General features: G+C 36.5%; 1 protein-coding gene and 1 non-coding gene across 9 annotated transcripts in view; both read left to right on the top strand.

Moving 5' to 3' along the window:
• Positions 1–23,626, top strand: part of Ckap5 (cytoskeleton associated protein 5) — a 106,247-nt gene that overhangs the window by 34,396 nt on the left and 48,225 nt on the right. For all 8 annotated transcript variants that reach the window (XM_020156430.2, XM_020156433.2, XM_074044739.1 and 5 more), the window contains 12 exons: positions 530–701; positions 1,417–1,549; positions 1,780–1,880; positions 5,172–5,285; positions 11,499–11,603; positions 14,907–14,996; positions 15,108–15,272; positions 15,833–15,961; positions 17,283–17,465; positions 21,842–21,955; positions 22,231–22,341; positions 23,238–23,330. In XM_020156430.2, coding sequence (XP_020012019.2) covers positions 530–701; positions 1,417–1,549; positions 1,780–1,880; positions 5,172–5,285; positions 11,499–11,603; positions 14,907–14,996; positions 15,108–15,272; positions 15,833–15,961; positions 17,283–17,465; positions 21,842–21,955; positions 22,231–22,341; positions 23,238–23,330 — 1,510 coding nt within the window. The remainder of the gene's footprint in view (positions 1–529; positions 702–1,416; positions 1,550–1,779; positions 1,881–5,171; positions 5,286–11,498; positions 11,604–14,906; positions 14,997–15,107; positions 15,273–15,832; positions 15,962–17,282; positions 17,466–21,841; positions 21,956–22,230; positions 22,342–23,237; positions 23,331–23,626) is intronic.
• Positions 6,805–6,925, top strand: LOC141416748 (small nucleolar RNA SNORA26). The gene has a single exon (XR_012441337.1). It is a non-coding gene; the product is annotated as a small nucleolar RNA SNORA26 (small nucleolar RNA).

Raw genomic sequence — 23,626 nt, 5'->3', positions numbered from 1 at the left:
TTATGAATGAAGGTGAGTAGGGTGTTATTTCTGATCTCAGATTGAGAATTGGCCTTTTTTATAAAAGCACTCCCAAGGTATTTAAGTAGTTTCCGCTTATTACTCACTATAAACTTCTGTTGGCCAAAAAGACACAGGTTATTGGCTACAGCAAATTTTAGGTGCCTTTTTTGGTAAAGTCAAAGTGAATCCTGTTTATGGCCATACCAACCTGAATGCACCTGTTCTCATCTGATCTCAGAAGCTAAGTGGGGTCGAGACTACATACTTTTTTTTTTTTTTTAAAGATACTACATTTTGGGCCTTTATAGGTTTGCATTATTCCTTGCAGATTACCTAGAAAGTTTATTTGGGAATAAATAATATTCTTAGAAGAATGGCACAAATATATACAAGGTTGTGAGTTTCTTTTGCTGCCCTAAAGAAACTCAGCTTATGTAACTATTAATATGATACATGGTATTGAACTATAAATATCTGTAGCACATTGGGTAGTGACAATTTTCCCCCCAATTTTTCACTTTTATAGTGAATTTGGTTCCAAAATTATCTTGCTTAAGCCAATTATCAAAGTGTTGCCAAAACTCTTTGAGTCTCGAGAGAAGGCTGTTCGAGATGAAGCCAAACTAATTGCTGTGGAGATTTATAGATGGATTCGGGATGCTCTGAGGCCCCCATTACAAAATATAAATTCTGTCCAGGTAAGACATGAAGTTCTCTGGTTGTCTTTGCATAAAGTTAACATGAAGATGCTTCCTTCCTGTCAATTATTGATATTTTGTCCTTATACACAATTATTTTTCATTCTTAATTTTGAAGTCACTTGATTTTTCTGAGCATAGCTAACTTTTTGTGTTGTTAACTTCATCCTCTCAGATATGCATTCAGTGATTCTAGTATGTGCCAGCATTTAATCTTTTTGGAAGACAGAGTGTGAGGGAGTGGGGGCGGGTGATGAGCACAGGGTCTTGTTCATCCTAGGTAAGCATTCTACCACTGAGCTACATCCCTAGATCAGCTAGTATTAAATTTATAGCAGTTTAAATGATCCTGTTATAAATTCTATTGGGTCACAGGATTTATCTGTTTGGATGAAATGCATTCTTATCTGAATTTTTCTTAAAATTATTTTTGTAAACTTTTTTGAGCATGCAAATATATATGGGTTCATGACCTAAAGAGAGTGTCCTAAGAAGTGGATTTTATTCTCCTTTCTTAGTGCTTAGATATACATCTTCAGTTTCAGTATAGTAAATCAGTTTGATTTATGCAAGAAAGTATATACAATTTAAATTTTTCTTGTTTACCCTACATAAATAAGAAAATGAATCCCAGTATATCAGTAAATATGAATATTAAGTATGTTCTCTAATGGTGGAGTATAAATAAGTTTTAAAAATGTATTGATGTTTGCAGTTGAAAGAGCTAGAAGAAGAATGGGTCAAATTGCCAACAGGTGCTCCTAAACCAAGTCGGTTTCTGCGTTCCCAGCAAGAACTAGAAGCAAAATTGGAACAACAACAGTCTGCTGGTGGAGATGCTGAAGGGGGTAAGCCAATTTTAAACATTAGTTTCTATAAAATTAGTAAGAACTAGCATTGCCACAAGAATCTATGTTTACTGGGCATATTTTGAAGGACTGTTTTTAATAAAATGTAGCTTGGATATGGCACTATCATTTCTTTATTAAGACTTCATCAGGGATGGAAAAGAACTGATAACTGACTAGTAAAACTATTCCTGCTGTTTTTAATGTCTATTTTGTTTTCCACTTCAAAGGTGGTGATGATGGTGATGAGGTGCCACAGATAGATGCTTATGAGCTTTTGGAAGCAGTAGAGATCCTTTCCAAACTTCCCAAAGACTTTTATGACAAAATTGTAAGTAATAGTTAACTGTCTTTATTTTATTTTAAATAATAACCTTGATAGAATTAGAGAATGATGTGCTGAGCCCTTGCCTAGTGTATGCCTTTTCACCCCATATCTTCCCTAGGAGAGTAAGTTAGTTACTTCCCTTCTTTACTCCTATACTACTTTGTATATGTAACTATTATGGCACTTTTTACAAAACATATTCTGTCAACAATTAGTACATTGTCCTTAGTTTGTTCCTTACTTTCTCTCAGATTTTCAAAAAAAAACATAACAAAAAGATTACACTGTAATCTTCTCTAGGATAGTGAGTTTGTTACCTTCTTTGTGTCCCAAAATAGCTAGGTGGGGTGGGGTCCTTCTGCTCTACCCACCATAGGAATCATTGGTAGATGAGGAAAAGCTCTTTCAGTTATTCCAAGTCCTGGAGCATATATATTTTCAAGCAACACCAGTGAATGACAATGAGCACTAGAACTCTGCCATGGACCTTTTTACAGTAGGGCATTGGCACTCAGTTCCAAACCTCCTAGATGCCCAGAGTGGTTTTTTTTGCCTCAGGCTGGGGCCTTTTGCACGTGTCTCCATAGCAGATCCCAGCCCACTTTTAACTCTCGCTGCTGCTTGCCCCATTGGCCACTCCTGTCAATTTCGCCACCCCTCCCCCACACCACCAAAAGGGACTTCAGGCTCCCAGGGGTGCTTACATCTCAGCTCACTGTAGCCCCAGTTGACCAAAGGCAAGCCCTCTGCAGTGAGCAGCCGCTGGTGTTTTCAACAGCCAGAGGAGAACCCCCCTGAGGTGGGAAGCTACTCTTCATAGGACAGCTCTGCTGGTTGTCCCAGACCCTGTACTCCCTGTAACACTCCCATCACCCCCATTGCTGTCTTTGCTTTTTCTGCAGCCCATATGCCAGTCCTGCAACTGAGAGTTGCATGCCAACCCTATGCTGCTCTTGCTGCTGTTACTGCTCTTTTCTTCATATTACCAGCTCAGTCACTTTACTAATGATGAGAATCAAAACTAGGCAAGGCAGACCCCTATAGAGAACTTGGCGGGGCGGGGTGTTGTTGATTGGTTTTTTTTCAGAGGGGTATCCTGGGATTTTTACCTCAGGGACTCATACTTGCAAAGTGCTCTATCACTTTGCACTATTACCTCATCCCTTTTTGCTTCAGTTTGTCTTTTAGATAGAATATTATTTTTGCTTTAGGTCATCCTGTCTACACCTGGGTAGCTGGGATTACAGGCACGCACCACTACACCTGCCCAATTTATTTGTTGAGACTTTTTTCCTAGGCTGGCCTCAAACCCTGATCCTACCAATCTCCTTCTCCTGAGGAGCTGGGATTATAGGCATATACTACCACACCCAGCTTGAAAAACACTGTATTGGATCTGCCGTTGCAGCACTAGGAGACGGCATAGGAAGGTGTCTCCTGGCTGCTCACAAACTGAGCTTACATAGCCAGAAGGGGTTGTGACAAACAGGTATGCACCAGTCATGGCAATTCTCTCATGCAAATGAAGGATTGTGTTGCACTAATCATGGCACAGTCCCTGTCACCAGTCATGACAGCCCCTCAGGCAAATGAAAGACTGTTTTGCATCAGTCACAGATCTTCTGGGCCACCAGAAAGTGCTCTCTCTCTGCCTTGAGTAGAAATTGACTGTAGGATCATCTAGGGTTCACTGAGGCTTGTGGCAAAAAGTGCTGTGCAAACTGTTTTCTGAGAAAGTACCTTCAGGAGGTAGAGTTGTGCTTTGGGGTCTGAGTGGCCCAGTGGAGCTGCCTGGCTGGCAGTCCTTCACTCTTATAGCTGAGACCCTGGGGAAAAGTCTAATACCTGTTACCTAAGGAGTCAACCCTGCCTAACCTGGAACATGTCAGCACATTTAAAGGAAAAGTAAGCTTTCAAAATGGTGCTTATAATACTTATCAGTCACAGGATTTTCATAGTATTTAACAGTGCTCTAGCAATGCTTAACTCCAGTCCTAGTGCCCCAGGGAGGGGTCCCTACCATCAAGTTTCATTTGTATCCTCTTTCTTCCAGATAGTGAATATTCAAATCATTAAATGATGGTTTGATCTCTAGTTAAAACAAAAGGGTTGGCATTATGCTCATAATCAGAAAACTAATCTCTAAGATCAGAACAGTTTTGGTTGCTAGTTATGTGATGTTCTTTTCTGGTCTTCTTATTTTGTCAGTGTAGAAATGCCTGCCCTATAATTGTGCCCCTGTGGCACGGCTAGAGATTCTTTTTATTTTTATTTATTTATTCATTTATTTTTAATATTGTTTGTTTGATACCTGTTTACTTAAAGAGAAATGAAAAAATAGCATTATTTTCTTATATTTTTTTAGGGCTATGAAATCTTAAGAGAATACATTTTATACATAAATAATTTTATAAACAAAATATTCTGATAGGCACAGTTTCTTTTCTTTTCTTTTTTTTTCTTTTATTATTCATATGTGCATACAAGGCTTGGGTCATTTCTCCCCCCTGCCCCCACCCCCTTCCTTACCACCCACTCCGCCTCCTCCTTCTCCCCCTCACCCCCTCAATGCCCAGCAGAAACTATTTTGCCCTTATTTCTAATTTTGTTGTAGAGAGAGTATAAGCTATAATAGGAAGGAACAAGGGTTTTTGCTGGTTGAGATAAGGATAGCTATACAGGGAGTTGACTTGCATTGATTTCCTGTGCGTGTGTGTTACCTTCTAGGTTAATTCTTTTTGATTTACCCTTTTCTCTAGTTCCTGGTCCCCTTTCCCTATTGGCCTCAGTTGCTTTTAAGGTATCTGCTTTAGTTTCTCTGCATTAAGGGCAACAAATGCTAGCTAATTTTTTAGGTGTCTTTACCTATCCTCACCCCTCCCTTGTGTGCTCTCGCTTTATCATGTGCTCAAAGTCCAATCCCATTGTTGTGTTTGCCCTTGATCTAATGTCCACATATGAAGGAGAACATACGATTTTTGGTCTTTTGGGCCAGGCTAACCTCACTCAGAATGATGTTCTCCAATTCCATCCATTTACCAGCGAATGATAACATTTCGTTCTTCTTCATGGCTGCATAAAATTCCATTGTGTATAGATACCACATCTTCTTAATCCATTCGTCAGTGGTGGGGCATCATGGCTGTTTCCATAACTTGGTATTGTGAATAGTAGGCACAGTTTCTGAAAACAAAAAAAGTTGTGTCTTTAAATTACTAGAGTGTAAAAAATACTTTTATTCTTCCCTTTTATTTTTGTTCAACAAGTGACTCACTCATATTTTGTGTCTTGCAGGAGGCAAAAAAATGGCAAGAGAGAAAAGAAGCCCTGGAGGCTGTAGAAGTACTTGTGAAAAATCCCAAACTGGAAGCAGGCGATTATGCAGATTTAGTAAAAGCATTAAAGAAGGTAAATAAAAGTTTTAGTTTTGGTAACCTGACAACAGCCCAGACCATTGAGTTTTTCTTAATTAGTAACTCAGTGATATTTTCTTATCACAAATACAGAGCCATTTAAGGAAAGGTATTTGAATTATATTTTTAAAAAAGTTTTAAGAATTGTTGTAAGTTAGTTTGGAGAGATTAGTTTTCAGTATTTATTATTACTTTGCCTTTCATGTGCTGTTTGATACCTTCTACAAACTTCAGGGGAAAAAGGATCTTGCTGATCTAGGACCAAATATTAGTTTTATAATTCCATAGGATGAACTACTTAAATAAGCTACACTGGCAGATAATAAAGGTAAAGGTTTTTTTGGTAGCAAAAGATACCATACGGTATTGTATCAGCATTTCAAGCAAGTATGAGAATATGTGGTCAGTTATTTAGCAGACCCATTTAAGGAAGAAATAAACATTTTTAGAAAATACTCCTTTGGTATTGCTTAGGTTCAGCAAAGTTGAATGCTGCCACTGGTTTTTTTGGGGTTTTTTTAGGTAGTGGATTTTCTTAAAATGTTTTTATCAGAAACACTGTGAACATAGTCATAGAGCTTTAAGAGTGCACTGTAAAAGGAAAAGTGGGAGTTTTCCTGAATAGAGCAAGGCTAAAAACTTTGCTTCCTCAGCCTGAAATTTACAGAGGATTAGAGTGGTAGGGAAGGAGTTTAATCTTTAATTATATGCACCTTCAAGCACAGTGATTTTTGTTATCTAAGGTAGTTATGTTCATAAAGTTGCCAAGAATTCTGAATTACCCCATACTGGATTATTGCTTCTTGTGGAAATAGGTTAGAGTCCTGTAATCCTCATCGCAACATTTTCATCTACATGAAAGGTTACTACATAACTTTGTTTTAGTCTGTACGAGGACATCTTATTTAATACATATATTTTTGATTCATTAGCATTGAATTCATGGTCAGTAGTTCTGTAACTCATGTCTGAGTAAAGCTTATTAAATATATGTGCTTTCTCGATAAGGCACATCAGAAACTCCTTGCACATGGAACACTATAAAGCACTTTGGCACTACACTTGGTCCATTTTAAATAGTGAAAGCATCAGTGTGCAGCACAACAATGTAAAATAATGGCACTAAGTAGACCATGAAAAAGATATGTATCGTGTGTAGTATGAAAGCTAAAACAAGAAGGCAGAACATTGCCTTGATCTACCTTCGGGGTGGGAATGTGCACAGCTCTGCATTTGTCTGTGAATGACTGAGAAAGTACCATGAACATTGATTTCGAGGTTATAAATAAATTTTAGCAAGAAGAATTTGCCAATATGGATTGGTGAATAATGAGTAGACTTTATTTCCTAGCAGTTGGACTTCCTATGTTTTCCTCAAGTGGGACTCTCTTCCCCTCCCCTACCCTCTTCTTTCCTCCCCTCCTCTCCTCTCTATAATTTTCTGTTTGAGTAGACACACCAGATTTCTGAGAGGTCTAAATAGCAGTAAAAATTCATTTTCCTTGTCCTTTCCTGTGCCTTCTTAAGGTTGATGCATTGCCTTAAGAGCCTAACACAGAAGGGTCAAGAACTCTCCATAAAACCCAGAGAAGGGCTTGTAAAACTCCTCTCTATACCCTGTCTGGAGTCACAGCTGAAAAGAAAGGAAGGGAGAAAAAAAAAAAAGGGCTGGCGGAGTGGTAGAGCACCTGCCTAGCAAGTATAAGTCTCTGAGTTCAAACCCCAGTACCACCAAAAAAAGAAAAGAAAAAATAACTCATTTTCCTCTTCAAATGGTAGGGTGGGGAGAGTTAGTCAAAGACTGCAAAGGATGTGAAGAAGAAACTTAATTTTGTGGTTAAAATATTTAAAACAATGAAAATGAATTAATCTGAGGCATGACATTTTAATTTTATACTTGCTATGTGCACACACATGTGTAAATTGCATAACCATATTATGTCAGTGACATAAGAAATGCAGAAGTGGTAAAATTAAAGATTATATTGAATATAATTCTCTTCCCTCCATTTAATAGTCTTTTCTCTGTTGTCTAAATTGAGTAATCCCTTTAATTTCCCATTTGTTTCTTTAATATGGATAGTAAAAATATACTCATTTTGAAATTCTTGTTGTATTCCTGAAATTATTTCTTAAACTCTTTTCTTCCAAGTTGTCACTTGACTTAGCATATTCTGTGGGCTTTCCTGTTCTTACAGGTTTAGTTATTTCATTTATAAGATGCCCTCCTCCCCATTAATTTCTTTTTAGTAGTACTGGAGTTTGAACTTAGGACCTCCTACCATTTGAGCCATATGCCAACCCTTTTCTTCTTCCTTTTTTGGAAGTATTGGGGTTTGAAGTCAGGGCCCCATGCTTGCTAGGCAGGTGCTTTACCACTTGAGCCACTCTGCCAGCTCCCCTTTTCTGTTTTTCAGTTGTTTTGTAGTCAGGGTCTTATGTTTTTGCCCAGGACTGGTCTCAGACCAAGATCCTCTTATGTATGGCCTTCCAAGTATCTGGGACCACAGATGTGTATGCACTACCACACCTGGTTTATTGATTAAAATGAGGTCTCTCTGACTTTTTGTCTGGGCTGTTCTTGAATCATGACCCTCCAGATCTCTGCCTCCCCAGTCACTGGCATTGCAGGCATAATTTCTTTGATTTGACTCAGCCCCCATAATTTCTTTGAATTTGACTATTCCCTAAAGTAACAATTGATACATAGTTTTTGTGAGTTTTTTTAAATCTTCAGATTAAGATTTGGGTTTCAACGTGTTCTGTTATCTCCAGACTTTCTATGTGGTGTTAACCTTTTGTCACTTAGCTTTTCTATATCCGCCCCTTTTAATTATTGCTTTTATTCATCACAATTTTTTTTTTTAACACTGGAGCTTGAATTCAACAGCCCTTTTTTTGTGATGAGTTTTTCAGTATAGAGTCTTGCAAACTATTTGCGTCAAACTGTGATCTTCCTGATCTCTGCCTCCTGAGTAGCTAGGATTATAGTAGTGAGCCACTGGTGCCCAGCTTCATCATAATTTTTAACAGAATAATTCATAATGAGTTTCATTGATTATTTTTTTTTCCCTTTCCCTCCATCAACAGTATGTTTTGGACTCTTTTTTTTCTTTTTTTTTGGTGGGACTGGAGTTTGAACTCAGGCTTTGTGCTTACTAGGCAGTCACTCTACTGATTGAATCATACTTCTAGCCTCAGTCTCAAAAGTAACTAGTATTACAGGTGTGAGCCAGCACCACCTAGCTGACTTGACTATTATTAACTAGTGGCTTGTATTACTAATTACTAGTTAAAGATACTTAAAACAATGAAAAGTTAACTTCAGTTGTATGCATTAATCTAAATACTCCAATGATCTAATTGATAATTAAATAAACTAATTAGATAAGCATACCTAACTGGTAATTACTTAAAAGCACATTGTACTAGTTGCCATGGCCCATACCTATAATCCCAGTTACTTGGGAGATAGAAATTGGAAGGATTGACATCCAGATCAGGGTGAGGGTTATAGGGGACTGGGGAGACAGGATAGGATGGGCACACACAAGACCTGGAAAATAACTAAAGCACAGAAAAGGGTTGGTCTGGGGTGTGTCTCAAGTAGTGGCAAGTGTAGCAGGTGGAGTATTGAGTTCAAACCCTAGTACTGCTTCCCACTCACCAAAAAAAAAACCCATTGCATTTTAACATTGTAGACCCAGATTATAAGAAAAGTGGTGGTACTTTTTTTTTTGAGACCAGGTTCTGACTGTGTTGCCAAGCCTAATCTCAAACTTGTGAAATCCAGTCATCTTCTTGAATAGCTGAGACTACAGGCACATGCCACCATGCCTGACTAGCACTTTTTATTATGGAAATTTTCTCATAATTGAGATTAAATTGGGATTGTGAGCTGAATTTTCCTTTCCCTGGTCTAGAACAGAAGTCACTGAGAAAACAAATCACTGAGTTTTTCTCATTTGTGGAATACAGTTTCCCCACATATACTATTTTTCTCAGAAATCAACACTTCCACTTTCTTTTCCACTCACAGGATACTTATTTATTGAGACAGTTTTTCCATATAGCTTAGGTTGGCCTCTAATCTGAGATCTTCTGCCACAGCCTACTAAGTACTGGGATTACTGGCATGTGTCACCACACCAGACTAAGAATCTTCAATGTTTTAGATTAGGATCTTGAGTATCATTCACTTCTCTCTGGTTACTACTCTTACAGTACATAGGGAGAAGTACTTTCCTAGGAAATGGATGTAATAGTACTTTTTTTTTTTTGCTTACTGGGGTTTGAACTCAAGGCCTACACCTTGAGCCACTTCACCAACCCTTTTTTTAGTGTGTGTGTGTGTTCAGATGCCATCCCAGATTCATTGAACCAGAATTTCTTGGAGTGAAGTCTGGTATGTTTTTTGTGACCATTTCTAAATATAAAGTCCAGTGTATAAATCATACCTGAGAGTGTTTTGGTATGGAAAAATAATCAGAATGTTTATGAATGCCAGTGGTGAGTTCAATACAGAGCTAAATGGAAAGTATTTCTCTCCTTAGATTTATAATAATCAGAGATTTAATGACATCTTTAAGACTGTGATCTCATCTACTCATAAGGAAAATGGACTTGCCATAGAACGTGAGTCTGGAGGGAGAATATGCTTTAGTAATGAGAGCAAGAGTTCTGGAGTTCACACAGTTCTAAATTTGAATCATAACACTACCATTTGCTAGCTAGTAATCTTGAGCAAGTTAATCTCTGTATGTAATATGAACTCTGCCATCTTGAGACAGTTAATCTCTGTATGTAATTTGAACTCTGCCAAACTGAGGTAATAGTACCTACCTTCTGAGGTCTGGATGAAAGTAAAGTTTTAAAAGTTGGTACCTATTTTTTTTTTTTTTTTTTTTTTTTTTAGAAGGTCTGGGGTTTGAACTCAGGACTTCTCACTGGGAGAGCAAACACTCTACTGCTTGAATCACATCTCCAGTCCATTTTGCTTTGGTTATTTTGGAGATGAGGTCTTAGCCTCCCAAGTAGCTATGATTACAGGTGTGAGCCACTGGTACCCAACCCTAATTTGTTTTTAATAAATGTTTCTTGGGAGTGGTGTGTAGCTCAGTGGTAGAGCACTTTACCTAGCATGCTCAAGGTCCTGGGTTTGATCCCCAGCATCATCATAAAATTAATTAAACTTTAACTAATTAAAAAATATGTCTAAACCTTACTCCTCAGTATTTCGGGAGTGCATATAAGTGCCAACTAGAATGTTTGTTTGCTATGTCATTTAATGAAGAGAATCAAAAATGAAGCATTCTGCTTATGGAAGTAAGGGCTAGATAAGATTCAGAGTAGAGTGGAGGCACTGCACCTACTGAAGAAAGAGTAAAAAACAAGTGTTAGAGCACTCAGAGGTAAAGCAGTCTTTTATCACCAACTGATTTGGGTCATAGTAAAATGTCGCCAGGAAGGATCCTAGTCATCATTATTGTCTTGTTGAATTGACACAGATGCATGTACTACCCATGAGTTCAGATAAGTGCTGTGCTTTGTAGGGCACAAGAGAACAGTAGTATAAGCAATGATGGAGGAAAATTTCCTAAGCCTCTAAATACAGACTTGATTATATTATTATGTAAGTAAAATGATAGCTGCAAAACTCTACCTCGGAGAAATGGTTACAATGGCATTTGCAATTTAGAGTCCCCATCGATTCTCTGAAGGTACATACAACAGTTTTCTACTGGTGTTCCTTGGATAAAAAATTTTACAGAGCTGCTGCTCTTTGGTTTCTTTCTGAGATAAACTCTGGGTTTTCTTGTCCCAAAACAAAGTCAGTAGTCCTCCATCTTCTCTACCATTATCAGAATCACCTTCTGCATTTATGCAATGCTGACAACCCAGGTGCAACTAATGGAAAGTGAGCAATTTGGAGTTGTGGTTTTGTGTTTTATTGGTAGAACTTTTAAGATAGGAGACTAAACATAATGAATGGAGAGGCAGAAGAACTTCAAGGCTAGCCTGGGCTATGTAGTAAGATCCTGTCTTCCCCCTCCCCCAAATAAAAACAGCATAATGATGGAATCTCCTAAATTCACTGTTATCAAAATAGGAAATAAAATTGGCCATCCCATTTCTTGTGAGTACATTTTCAATACCCCTCTACAAAGTTGTGACTATTTTGGTTTTCCTTTTTCCCTCCTCTTTATAGGTTGTTGGAAAGGACACCAATGTTATGTTGGTAGCTTTGGCAGCAAAATGCCTTACTGGACTGGCTGTTGGGCTAAGGAAGAAATTTGGACAATATGCAGGACATGTAAGTAACACTCCTATTTAGATACAAATCTGCAAAATTATCAAAAATAGCAGGCCAGTTTGCTTTGTATTTTTAAAGTAACTTTTTGACATAGATCTCTATATATTGGGCAAGGTAAGTTTCTCACTAAGTTTTATTAATATTCAGCCTACCCCCTCACAAATTTTTATAGAGATGTAACAACTAACTTAATAAGTCTTACATAGAAAAATCTAGCATTTCACTTAAAGTACTTATTGAGTTGATGTATTTGCTTGTTGTTTACTTACTAATATCTTGCTTTGTTTTTAGAACGGTATACATACAACAAGAAGAAATAAATTTATAATAACCATGGAATTGGGAGTATAGTTCATAGGTAGAGTACCTGTTTAGCATACACAAGGCCCTGGGTTATATCCTTAGCACTACCCCATGCCCAAGAAAAAACAATTTATAATAACCAGGACCATAATGAAAATGAGAGTAGGAAAGGCGATATAAATAAGTGAGGTAAATATATAGTATATATTTAATAGTGTTTTCCTATTTAAAAAAAAAACTCAAAACATTTAATACAGATTGTCCATTATGATCCCTCAGTGTAATTTATTTGAAGAAAACCTAAGACATTTGCTAAATATGTGATTTTCATTGTATAAGTTCAGTAGCAATAAGGTTGGTGATAGTTTTCTTCTTTAACTATGGCTTCTGAATTTGGTCTGAATTACTTAGAATGATTTAGCATTCTGAAAACTGAGTAAATTGAACTTTAGGGAATAACTTCTTACCACACTTGATTATTTGATTTCCTAGATTGAGTCAAGAATGTTCTAGTAGTTCCTAGTCATGTGTCAGTTTTATATTTTGAAGCTATTATCTAGTCTAACTTGAGCTTTGGCATTTGGCGCTTGCTTAATCATAACATTAAAAATAACTTCTGAGACTTTAAACTGAACAAAAGAAGATACTACCAAATAAAAATAAATTACAACTGACTTATTAAAAAAAATAAATAAAGGTAAGTGGCTGGCAGAGTGGCTCAAGTGGTAGAGTGCCTGCCTAGCAAGCATGAAGCCAAGTTCAAAACCCTAGTACAACCAGAAATAAGTAAATAAAAAATAAAGGTCTAAGCCGAGCACCAGTGGCTCGTGTCTATAATCCTAGATACTCAGGAGGCAAAGATCAGGATTACGGTTTGAAACCAACCCTGGCAAATAGTTCATGAGACCCTATTTTAAAAAAACACCCATCACAAAAAGGGCTGATGGAGTGACTTAAGGTGTAGCCCCTGAGTTCAAGCCCCTATTGCAAAAAAATGAATAAGTAAATAAATAAAAATAAAAGTCTAATGGTGAAAGTGGCATGTGCCTATAGTTCCAGGTACTGAAAAGGCTTAGGCAGGAGGTTTGCTTGACTCTAGTTGTTCTGAGACCAACCAACATGCTGAGACCCTGTGTCAAATAAATCAGTAAGAAAATGAAAAAATAAAGTTTTATAAATGCTTAGACTTATATATGATAAACAAATCAAAATTATAACCTATAACACTAAATATTTTTGTATACATTTATGCTATCAATACATAAACTAGTTTGTAGCCAGTTTGGTGTTACTTATTATGATAGTTTATGCTTTTGTATTAGGCATAATACCTTTTTAAGATAGAAAACAATTTTTAAAATCCATTATAATTGGTAAAATAATGGTTGGATAATACCTAGCCCTCTAGTTTGAGTTTGAATTCTGGCTTTGTTTTACCTTATTTAGCTTCAAGATGTCACTGCTCTATAATTGGGATTTTTTTTCCCTTTTAAACTACATTAATATACACTATGTGGTATCAAACATGTTAGTGTGTAGCTTTATTTCTTTTAGCTATTTCTGAACTTATTTTTATAAAAGTGAATTTTGTCAGGTGCTGGTGGCCTGTAATCCTAGCTACTCAGGAGGCAGAGATCAGGAGAATTGCAGTTCTAAGCAAGGCTGGGCAAATAGTTCATGAGACCCTATCCTGAAAAACTCTATTCCAAACAATTGGGCTGGTGGAGTGACTCAAGGTGAAGGCTCTGAGTTCAAGCCCTAGTACTGCCAAAAAAAAAAAAAAAGTGAATTTTGGCTTATAACCTATGTCTTAATTTTTCAACCTTATAACTAACTTTGGTGTTAAAAAGTTCTTTATATTTCTCATGAAACCATATTCTTTCTGATCTGTACCCCTTCTGTGAAATTTTGAATATAATTTTTTGGAGGATCCCATTGACTTTGATGTATCTTTTAAACCTTTAAAAAAAAAAAATCTTTGAGGATAAGGGTAGAGTGCATTCTCAGCATGTTTGAGAACTATCTAGCACTGCTAACACAGTGCTTGGCATTCAGTATATATGGCATTAATTTTTTAATGAATTAATAATAGTTTAGAACCTAAAACTAAAAATTATAAAAATTCCATCTTTATTATTTAAAATCAATAACAGAATATAAAAGATAACATTCTGATCACAAATTGCTATAATTTTTGGTATTGTATTATTTTTCTCTTTGGTATACAGAAGAAGCAGGAGAAATTTTAGTTCAGTAAGATATAGTAGACTCTTAAGTGGGGAAGGAATGTTATGTACTGTACCTGTTCCCTTACTCTATGACTTCTTGCTGATACTCATTTTGTAAAATTAGAGATGTTGCTGATAGAAATACCTTTATGGTTGCATGGAAGGTATATGGGCAGAAAGTAGATTTGAGAAGCACTGGTACAGTGGGCCAGAGTGAGAATTCTTAATTGTTACACTGTAAGATTTTTGTGCCCTTTAAGAAAGGAAATGACTTTGTATTCATCTTACATGTTTACCTTTTCTTTTGTTTTAATAAAGCCAAGGTCATTGGTTTTTGTTTTGTTTTGTTTTTGGTGGTACTAGGAGTTCAGCTTACTAGGCAGGTGCTCTACCATTTGAACGGTATCACCAGCCCTAGGTCATTGTTTTTAATAACAGCTCGAGAGATAACTGTTATGAAATGATATGTTCTTAGATAGAGATTGAGAGGAAAATGTTGTGTAACAATCACCAGTGTCTGATTTCATGATGTTTTTGGTTCCCTAACAAAGAAATCAAATACATTCTTCTTTTCCTCAAGACTCTAGTAACCACTGATCTACATCTTATCTCTATAGGTTTGACATTTCATATAAATGGAATCATATATGGTCATTTGTGACTGACTTCTTTCACTTAGCATAATTTTTAAAATTTTGGTTCATCCATGTTATAGTATATCAGTACTTCATTCCTTTTTGTTGCTAAGTATTCTAGCTATTCACTTCTATAGGTTGTACCAACCATTTTGGAAAAATTTAAAGAAAAGAAGCCTCAAGTGGTGCAAGCCCTACAAGAAGCGATTGATGCAGTCTTCCTTACTGTAAGTTAACTGCATTAATTTGTGATTTTATCTAAAGTAAATTTCATCAGTGTGATACTTTGATTATTTACACTTTTAAAATGCTCATTAACCACATTTTCTTTCTAAAAGACAACACTACAGAACATCAGTGAGGACGTTTTAGCAGTAATGGATAATAAAAACCCAACCATCAAGCAGCAAACATCTCTTTTTATTGCAAGAAGCTTCCGTCACTGCACTGCTTCTACCCTGCCAAAGAGTTTGCTAAAGCCCTTTTGTGCTGCTCTACTTAAGGTATGGACTGTCTTTGTACATGGTGGGGGATATTTTATACCTATTTAAGATTTTTTTCCCTTACCAATTACATACAATGACTATTTGACTTCACAGTGTAGATTATGATCTTATGAGAAGCAGAACCTCTGTTGTTTTGGAGGCTGAATCCAAATTCTTGTAACTGTTTGTGTTTCTGTTCTTGAAGAAAAATACAAATTAGATTTATGACTCCACTAACTGCTGAACATTTTGATTCTTACTTGGCATACTGGTGTTCAGCTGGATCTAGCCAAGCATAGGCATCAAATCTGTAATATTTGAAGATAATTTGGAAGTGGAGGCATTTTAGATAGAGGGTATGAGGAAAAGGAAGCACTTATTTGATGAATTGATAACCAGAGCATTCCTTAACGCAGAATTTGTGAAGAGTAATGTTAATTAGTAATAGGAAAGTTATAGTTTGCTTCAGTAAATTATAAAAGGCAAATTCTTATGAGATAGTTATTGATATGAATTAAAATTAGTAATACCTAAAGTACTATGTATTAAAGATCATTTTACTTACTTCTTGAGTATAGCACATCAATGATTCTGCTCCTGAAGTCAGAGATGCTGCTTTTGAAGCATTGGGTACGGCTCTGAAGGTGGTTGGTGAAAAAGCAGTAAACCCATTCTTAGCTGATGTAGACAAACTCAAACTTGATAAGGTAGGTCAATAATGGGTTATAGTAATTGAACAACAGTTCTGCGTCTTTGTATTGTGGTTTTGTTTTCTTGAAATTTGAAAACACTGATATCCTTTTGATCAAAATTTCTCCAATTTTTTTTATCACCACACAGAATATGAAGGAAATTTTGTGTTGCACACACATGCAGGCGATTGTGTGTGTGTGCGCGTATGCGTGCACACAAGCGCTGGGGATTGAACTCAGTTCCTTGCTCATGCAAGGTAGGTGCTCTACCACTTGAGCCATGAACCCAGCCCTTTTTTTTTTTTTTAAGATAAGGTCTCATGCTACCTTTGTCTCACTTGCCTCAAATTGGTGATCCTCCTGCCTTCACCTTCAAGTAGCTGGGATTATAGGCATGCATCACCATCCCTATTACTATGGGTTTTTTTGTTAACCAATTTTGTTCTGTTTCATTAAGAAGAAAATAGGTGGGGTATGGCTCACTCCTGTAATCTGAGCTACTCATGAGGCAGCAGATCATGGTCTTGGGCTAGCCCAGGCAAAAATTCCATGAGTATCCATCTCTACCAATAAAAAGCTGGGCATGGTGGTATGCACCTGCTGGGAAGTGGAAATAGGAGGCTCGTGGTCCTAGCTGACCCGGGAATAAAGGCAAGACCCTAATAAATAACCAGAGCAAAAAGGGCTGAGAGTATGGCTTGAATGGTAGAATGCCTGACTGTCAAGTGCAAGGCCCTGAATTCAAACCCTGGTACCACAGAACGAAAGGAAGGAAAGAAGAAAGAGAAAGAAAGAGGAGAGGGGAAAGGAGAGAAGAGGGAAAGTAGAGGAGAGGGGAATGGAGAAGGAAAAGGGAAACGAGGAGAGGAGAGGGGAATAAAGGAAAGGAAAGGAGAGAGGAAAGGGAAGAAGGAGAAAAAAAATTTTTTTAAATCATGGTAATCACCTTGTGAAATGTATTTCATTCACCAATAGTTCAGACCTGGAGTTTGAAAACATAACTTGTGAGGATATAAATTTTATCCTAGGCTCCAATGGTGATACCTTTCAAATTAAAACTAAACAAAGGTTGAATGACTAATCTAGTTCAAGGAAAATTACCTTTCTAAATGTAAATGTCTTCCATCAAAATTGTGGCCATTGTAAGTATATTATAATTCTAATTTGTGAAGAAATAAAATGTAAGACCTATCTACTGCTAAGAAAGTCTGGATGATTTTATATTTGGTGAAAGAGAGACTTCTTGTATAGCTGAGAAATGACTTGTTAGGTAATAATGTAGTGATTATTTTTCAAAGTTGGGCATAATAATGTTCATCTTGTTTTCATTCTCCAGATCAAAGAATGTTCAGAAAAAGTAGAGTTGGTACATGGTAAGAAATCTGGACTTGCAGCTGAAAAGAAGGAATTCAAGCCTGTGCCTGGAAGGGCCGCTGCTTCAGGGGCTGCAGGAGACAAGGACACAAAGGACGTTTCAGCACCTAAGCCAGGGCCCTTAAAAAAGGCACCTATTTCTAAGGTTAATAGATGATTTAAACATTAAAATTTAGTATTGTAGAGTCTTGAGTCTCAGGTTCATGGTTGTTCTTCTAGTGTGATTTCATTTGAGAAACATGTCATTGAGTACCTTGAAAGTAAAACAGAATGCCTGTTAATGAAGAGATAATATTCCAGCAATACCTTTGGCTATTTAAAACCTTATTAAAGATTTTAGGGAAAAAAAAATGGCAATGAAAACCAGTACTGATGTCCCCCACCTCTAATCCTAGCTACTTGAGAGGCTGAGATTGGGAGAATCATGGTTGGAGGCCAGCCCAGGGAAATAGTTCAAGACACTGTAAGTGTGATTTCAAACAATAGAACACCTACTTTACAAGTGCAAAATCCTAATCCCACCAAAGAAAAAGATTAATTAATTAATGGTAATGAAGTACTTTTTTTCTATTTTTTTAGTATGGTAACCATTACTATTTTAATCATTTTTAAGTTTTCAATTCAGTGATATAAAACATACTCATAATGTTGTGCAATCATAACTAAATTTTATACCCATTATACAATAACCACCTAAACCCCGCTCCACCAGGTGCAAACCATTCTTCCTGCTTTTTTTTCTAGGGTCTTGCACATGCTAAGCAAGTGCTGTACTACTTTGCCACATCCCCAGGCTTGCTTTCTCTTTCTTTGATGTTGACTAATTTAGATATCTCATTGAGTAGAATCATAGTATCTTTTCTTATCATTTCCTTCCTTCCTCTCCCCTTTCCTCTCCCACTAAGAGCCTTGCTCATGCTAGACAAGTGCTCTGCTACTGACCTACACCTCTAGCCCCTGTATTTGTCTTTTTGTAACAAGGTTACTTCAATTAGCATCATATCTTTAAGTTTATCTACATTGTAGCATATGTCAGAATTTCCTTTTTAATTTTTTAAGGGTGAATGTAGTATTTTATTGTATGGATGTACCACAATTGACTTAACCATTTGTCCTATAGTTATTTGCATTACTATTTGATTAGTAATGTTAAGCATCTTTTCATGTGACTATTAACCATTTATATAACCTCTTCAAAGAAATATATACTCAAGTTCTTTGCTAAGTTTTGAATTGAGTTGGCTGTTTGGTTGTTGAGTTTTAGAAATTCTTTATATGTATTGGATATTAATCCCATCTCACATACATGATTTGCAAATATTTTTATCATTCTACGGGTTGCCCTTTTACTTTGTGGATAGTATTTTTTTGACCACAAAACTTTTACATTTTCATTTAGTCCAATTTGTTTATTTTTCTTTTGTTGACTAGGCCATTTGGTTTTGTGTCTAGGAAACCATTGCCAAATCCATTGTCATGAAGCTTTTGCCCTCTCTAAGAGTTTTATAATTTTAGGTCTTATACTTAGGTTTATGGTCTATTTTGATGGTCTATTTTGAGTTGATTTTTATATATGGTGTAAGGTAAGAGTCCAGCTTCATTCTTTTGCATGTGGAGATAGTTTTTCTAGCACCATTTGTTGCTAAAACTGTCCTTTTCCCATTGAGTAATTTTGTTACCTTGTCAGAAATCATTTGACCAGTAGCTAAGGGTATAGCTCAGTGTTAGAGTACTTGCCTAGCATGCATGAGGCCCTGGGTTTCATCCCTAGCACCAAACAACCACAACAACAAAAAATACACAAATGTCCACATATGCAAGAAAAGAATACATTTTCAGGGTTCAGAAAATTTTTGAACAATGAAATAAGATATGGCAAAGCATTTGGCATTAATAGCATCACCTTGATCATTTTTCTGGTAGTGCTCCCGAGCACATCACTGTCTCCATACCAGTATATGTACTGTCAACTTTGTATGGTGTAAATGTGGCAAATGCTCAATAGTACCTGTGCCATTCTTTGGTGAATGCTTTCCCTGTGGCTCTTTTAAATATTAAAGTTATCTATTATAGAGCTGGAGTAAAGTGCTTGCCTACTGTGTGCAAGGCTCTGAATGCAGTCCCCAGTACCTCAAAAAAAAAAAAATTTGCTGTAGATGCAAAAAGTTTGATTCTCTTTACCTACTCCCAGTCCCACCCTGAACTCCAGCAGGGTTAGGAGAAGAGAACTGATTATTTAGTGAGTGTTACTTTATGTTTCACTTTATCTTCATACTCATATTTAGTCATTGTAACTATTCTTAAAGTAGGTATTTTTGTGATCCCTAGTTTGTATAAAGAGAAAACTCAGAGCTCAGTGAGGTAAGGGTTCTACTCATGCTCTGTGTTCCAACTTAATTCTCTGAACCTTTCATGCCTGAGCTATCTGATTTTCTCTTACTATGAGCAAGTCTTTAAAAATGAAAACCAAAAATTTTTTTTTTTTTTTTTTTTTTTGGATGATGGAGGCAATCACTTTTCCTTTTTTGTTTGTTTGGTAATACTGAGGTTTGTTCTCAGGGCCTCATGCTTGGTAAGCATGTTGTCTTCCACTTGAACCTCTGTGCCAGACCTTTTTTGTATTGGCTATTTTCAAGTCTCACGAACTATTTCCTGAGGCTGGCTTCAAACCACGATCCTCCTGAGTAGCTAGGATTATAGGTGTGAGCCACCGGCACCCGACTATAGTTTGGGGAACTTCTTAATATCAAAAAAGGTTGAAGGAACAATGTGAACAGTGATGTTTGATGCCATAATATTGTTACTATTGACTGTGTACCTTATAATATATATTTCTTTTCTTGTGATCTTCCAAAATGGAGGTGAAATGATATAAATGAAGATATATAAGAAGATATTGGCAGATAGAATCCAGATAAAGTTTATTCCAGGATAAGGATAACTCTAAACTATAAAATTTGCTAGCCAGGCGTGGTGGTACTTCTCTATAATCGTAGCACTTAGGAGGCAAGGCAGGAGGATCTTGTTTGAGACCAGCCTAGGTTATATAGCAAGACCTTGTCCTAAGAAACAGCAAAAAGAAGAAGATACATTCAAAATTTATTCTTTTTCAATGTATGAAATGATATATGTGGGTTTGGGGGGTTTTTTGTTGTTGGGACTGGGGTTTGAACTTGGCATCGCGCTTACAAAGCAGACACCTTGAGCCATACCTCCTGCTCATTTTGCTCTGGTTATTTTGAAGATGGGGTCTCAGACTGTTTGCCTAGGTAGCCTTGAACTGTGATCCTTCTGATCTCAGCCTCCCAAGTAGCTAGGATTACATGTAAAAGCCATAGGCTCCCAGCTTGGTTGTGTGTGTGTGTGTGTGTGTTTTGTTTTTTGATACACAATCTTGCTATGTTAGTTCAGGATGGCCTCGAACTTGATCCTCCTGTTTTTGTGTCTCATGGCTGGTATTATAGGTACCAGCCACCAATCCTGACAACATAACTCCTTGGTGAAATTTTTTAGTCACATAGAAATCAGTGGGTGCTTTAACAAGATTTAATGTATACACAGATCTATAGATAGTGAAGGATGTAGTAAACAAAGGCCAACATTATGGTTAATGGTAAAATACTGGAAGTATTCCGGTTATAGTGGCAAATACAACAAGTTGCTTGCTAATACCATTATTATTAAATAGTTGCTTACAATTAGACAAAAGAATAATGAGGTATTAATTTGAAGGGGCAAAACTATCATTTTTATAGATTGCATGATCATACACTTAACACTCAAGCAAGTCACCACACCTAAGGACTGTAGGTGTGGCTTAGGCTGTAGAGCACATGCTTTACAATCTCGAAGTCCTAAATTCAAACCCCCCAAAACAAAAAACAACAACAAAAAAAACCTAACAATGAAAAGATGTAGTGAGGGCTGGAAGAGTGGCTCAAGTGATAGATTGAGTACCTGCCTAACGTGTGAGGCTCTTGAGTTCAAATCCCAGTACCACCCCAAAAAAAGATGCTGTGAGATAGTCATCTTTAACATAAGTGGAGCAATAGCTGAGGTTTCTATGATAATCCCTCCTTTTCTTAGCAAATCATACAGTTCTATAATGAGAAATAATATATTTTGATACTGGAAAACCTTATGATTAAGTATTGAGTAAATGTTACAACTTAGAACCCTTGTAGCAAAGATTTAGAGGTGTTTAAAGACATTAGAATGTCATTCTCAAATTAATTTGTACATGTGATATAATTCCCATCCATCATTTTTCTTTTATTTCCTTAACTTATTCTGAATTAGAGGTTCTTAATATGAAGCCTGCAGATTACCCATCTATCCCATGGGTCTCTCTGTGGAGAGAAGCTGAATTCTGTAGACAGAAAAATGTTTTTATTTTTGGATGCTCTCTCCAGAAGATCATCATTTTTGAAATGATAATCTCTCATTTCAACGGGTTTTATGAACCCAGAAAGCCACTATTCTGAATCCTTAAGCATTTAACTTTTTAATAATTTCTTTTAGGCTGGTGGGCCATCTAAGAAAGGGAAAACAGCTGCCCCAGGAGGTGCAGGGAGTATTGGAACCAAGAATAAGAAAGGAGTGGAGACCAAAGAAATTGTGGAACCTGAGCTTTCTGTGAGTATTTTGCACTGTGTCTCAATGTTGTGAGACCATGGAATGTTGAGACCTATAAGGAGATTGGAGTTCTTTCTTTGCTGATTTCTACCATATAACAGTGAGTTGTTATCTTTTAGTTTATTGAAATTGCCATAGACAAACTTCCTCTATATGACAGAAGACTAAGATACCATAGCCTACCTATGAGAGTTTTCTTTCAGTTTTGACTAGGGTATTTTTACATTTGTTTCCTTAAGCATTTCCTAATTTTAACATATTTTTGTATCTTATAGATAGAAGTATGTGAAGAAAAAGCTTCAGCTGTTCTTCCCCCTACCTGTATACAGCTTCTAGACAGCAGTAACTGGAAGGAACGGCTAGCTTGTATGGAAGAGTTCCAAAAGGTAGGTGCATAGGGATGGATGGAGTATGAAAGGAAGTTAGATTATGTGGGGACAATGGAATTGACAAATGAAGGATTCGTCCTAATTGCTAAATAGGTTTCATCGTAGTTGTTTTACAGTGGTAGCTAAAGACGAAGTGGAATTTTGTTTTTTTGTAGCTGCTTAATGTTTTATCTTTCAACATCTGCATTCTATGGCTTTTGTAAAATGATAGGTGAAAAACTTAGATGAATTTTTTAAATTACAATACTTGCTGATAAACTGGTATGCAAACAAATCTCTTTACTTAAACTACTCTTCCATTTCTCTGTTTCTGCCTTTGTCCTCACAATTTCTTAGTGGATTGGGCACTGTCTACTGGTATGAGAAACTATCAGAACATGTGCTAGAAAGGGGCATGGTGTCAAATTTTGGCATATATTCTGTGATTCTATTGTGAGGAATGTGGCCAAATTTAAAAAGCAGTCGGAATTGAGGCAGGAACCTCATCCTGTATCTGCCACTTCTATGGTTTAGACTTGAATTTACATGTCACTTACCTACTTATACCCACTTAACTGAGTTTTTAGGAAAATAAGCAAAATAATGAATAAGCAGCTAATGTCACACACGATGCAAATGAAAATTGCTATTTCTTTCTTTGGGGAAAATTATTTGTGAATTCGTAAAATGTGAAATTAAAAGTTTCAGTGATATTAATAAAACAGTAGTACCCCACGCACGTAGCTTCAGAACTGAAGCATAACAGAAACTAAGAAAGCTCCTTTATTAAACCTCACCAGCTCTGTTCCCTTCTTCTTTTAGAGGTAATGACTTATTTGATTTTGGTTTTTTGCACTTCCTTTGGAACTACTCTTTAACGCTTTAACTCACTTATTGTCTTATTTTACTACAAGGCTGTTGAACTAATGGATCGGACTGAAATGCCATGTCAGGCATTAGTGAGGATGCTTGCCAAAAAACCTGGATGGAAAGAAACTAATTTTCAGGTACTTTAGTTATCGATTTAATGTCTTATTGAAATAATTTTAGTTGTATCATTCTATGGACCTACTTATGTAATTAGGAGTTTATGTATAAATAAATGCATAAATATATATAATTGGTATACTTTATTTGTTTTTTTTCAAATCCTTTTTTGGGTTTTTTTTGTTTGTTTGTTTTGGATTTTTATTTGATGGTAGCGAGATTTGAACTCGGGGCTTCATACTTGTTAGGCAGGCACTCTACCCATTTGAGCCACTCGCCAGCCCTTTTTTTTGTTGAGTATTTTCCAGGTAGGGTC

The sequence above is a fragment of the Castor canadensis genome, chromosome 1, assembly GCF_047511655.1.
Source record: "Castor canadensis chromosome 1, mCasCan1.hap1v2, whole genome shotgun sequence".
NCBI lineage: Eukaryota > Metazoa > Chordata > Mammalia > Rodentia > Castoridae > Castor > Castor canadensis.
Note: the sequence above shows the minus strand (reverse complement) of the source record. Positions and strands in the feature narration are given on the sequence as shown.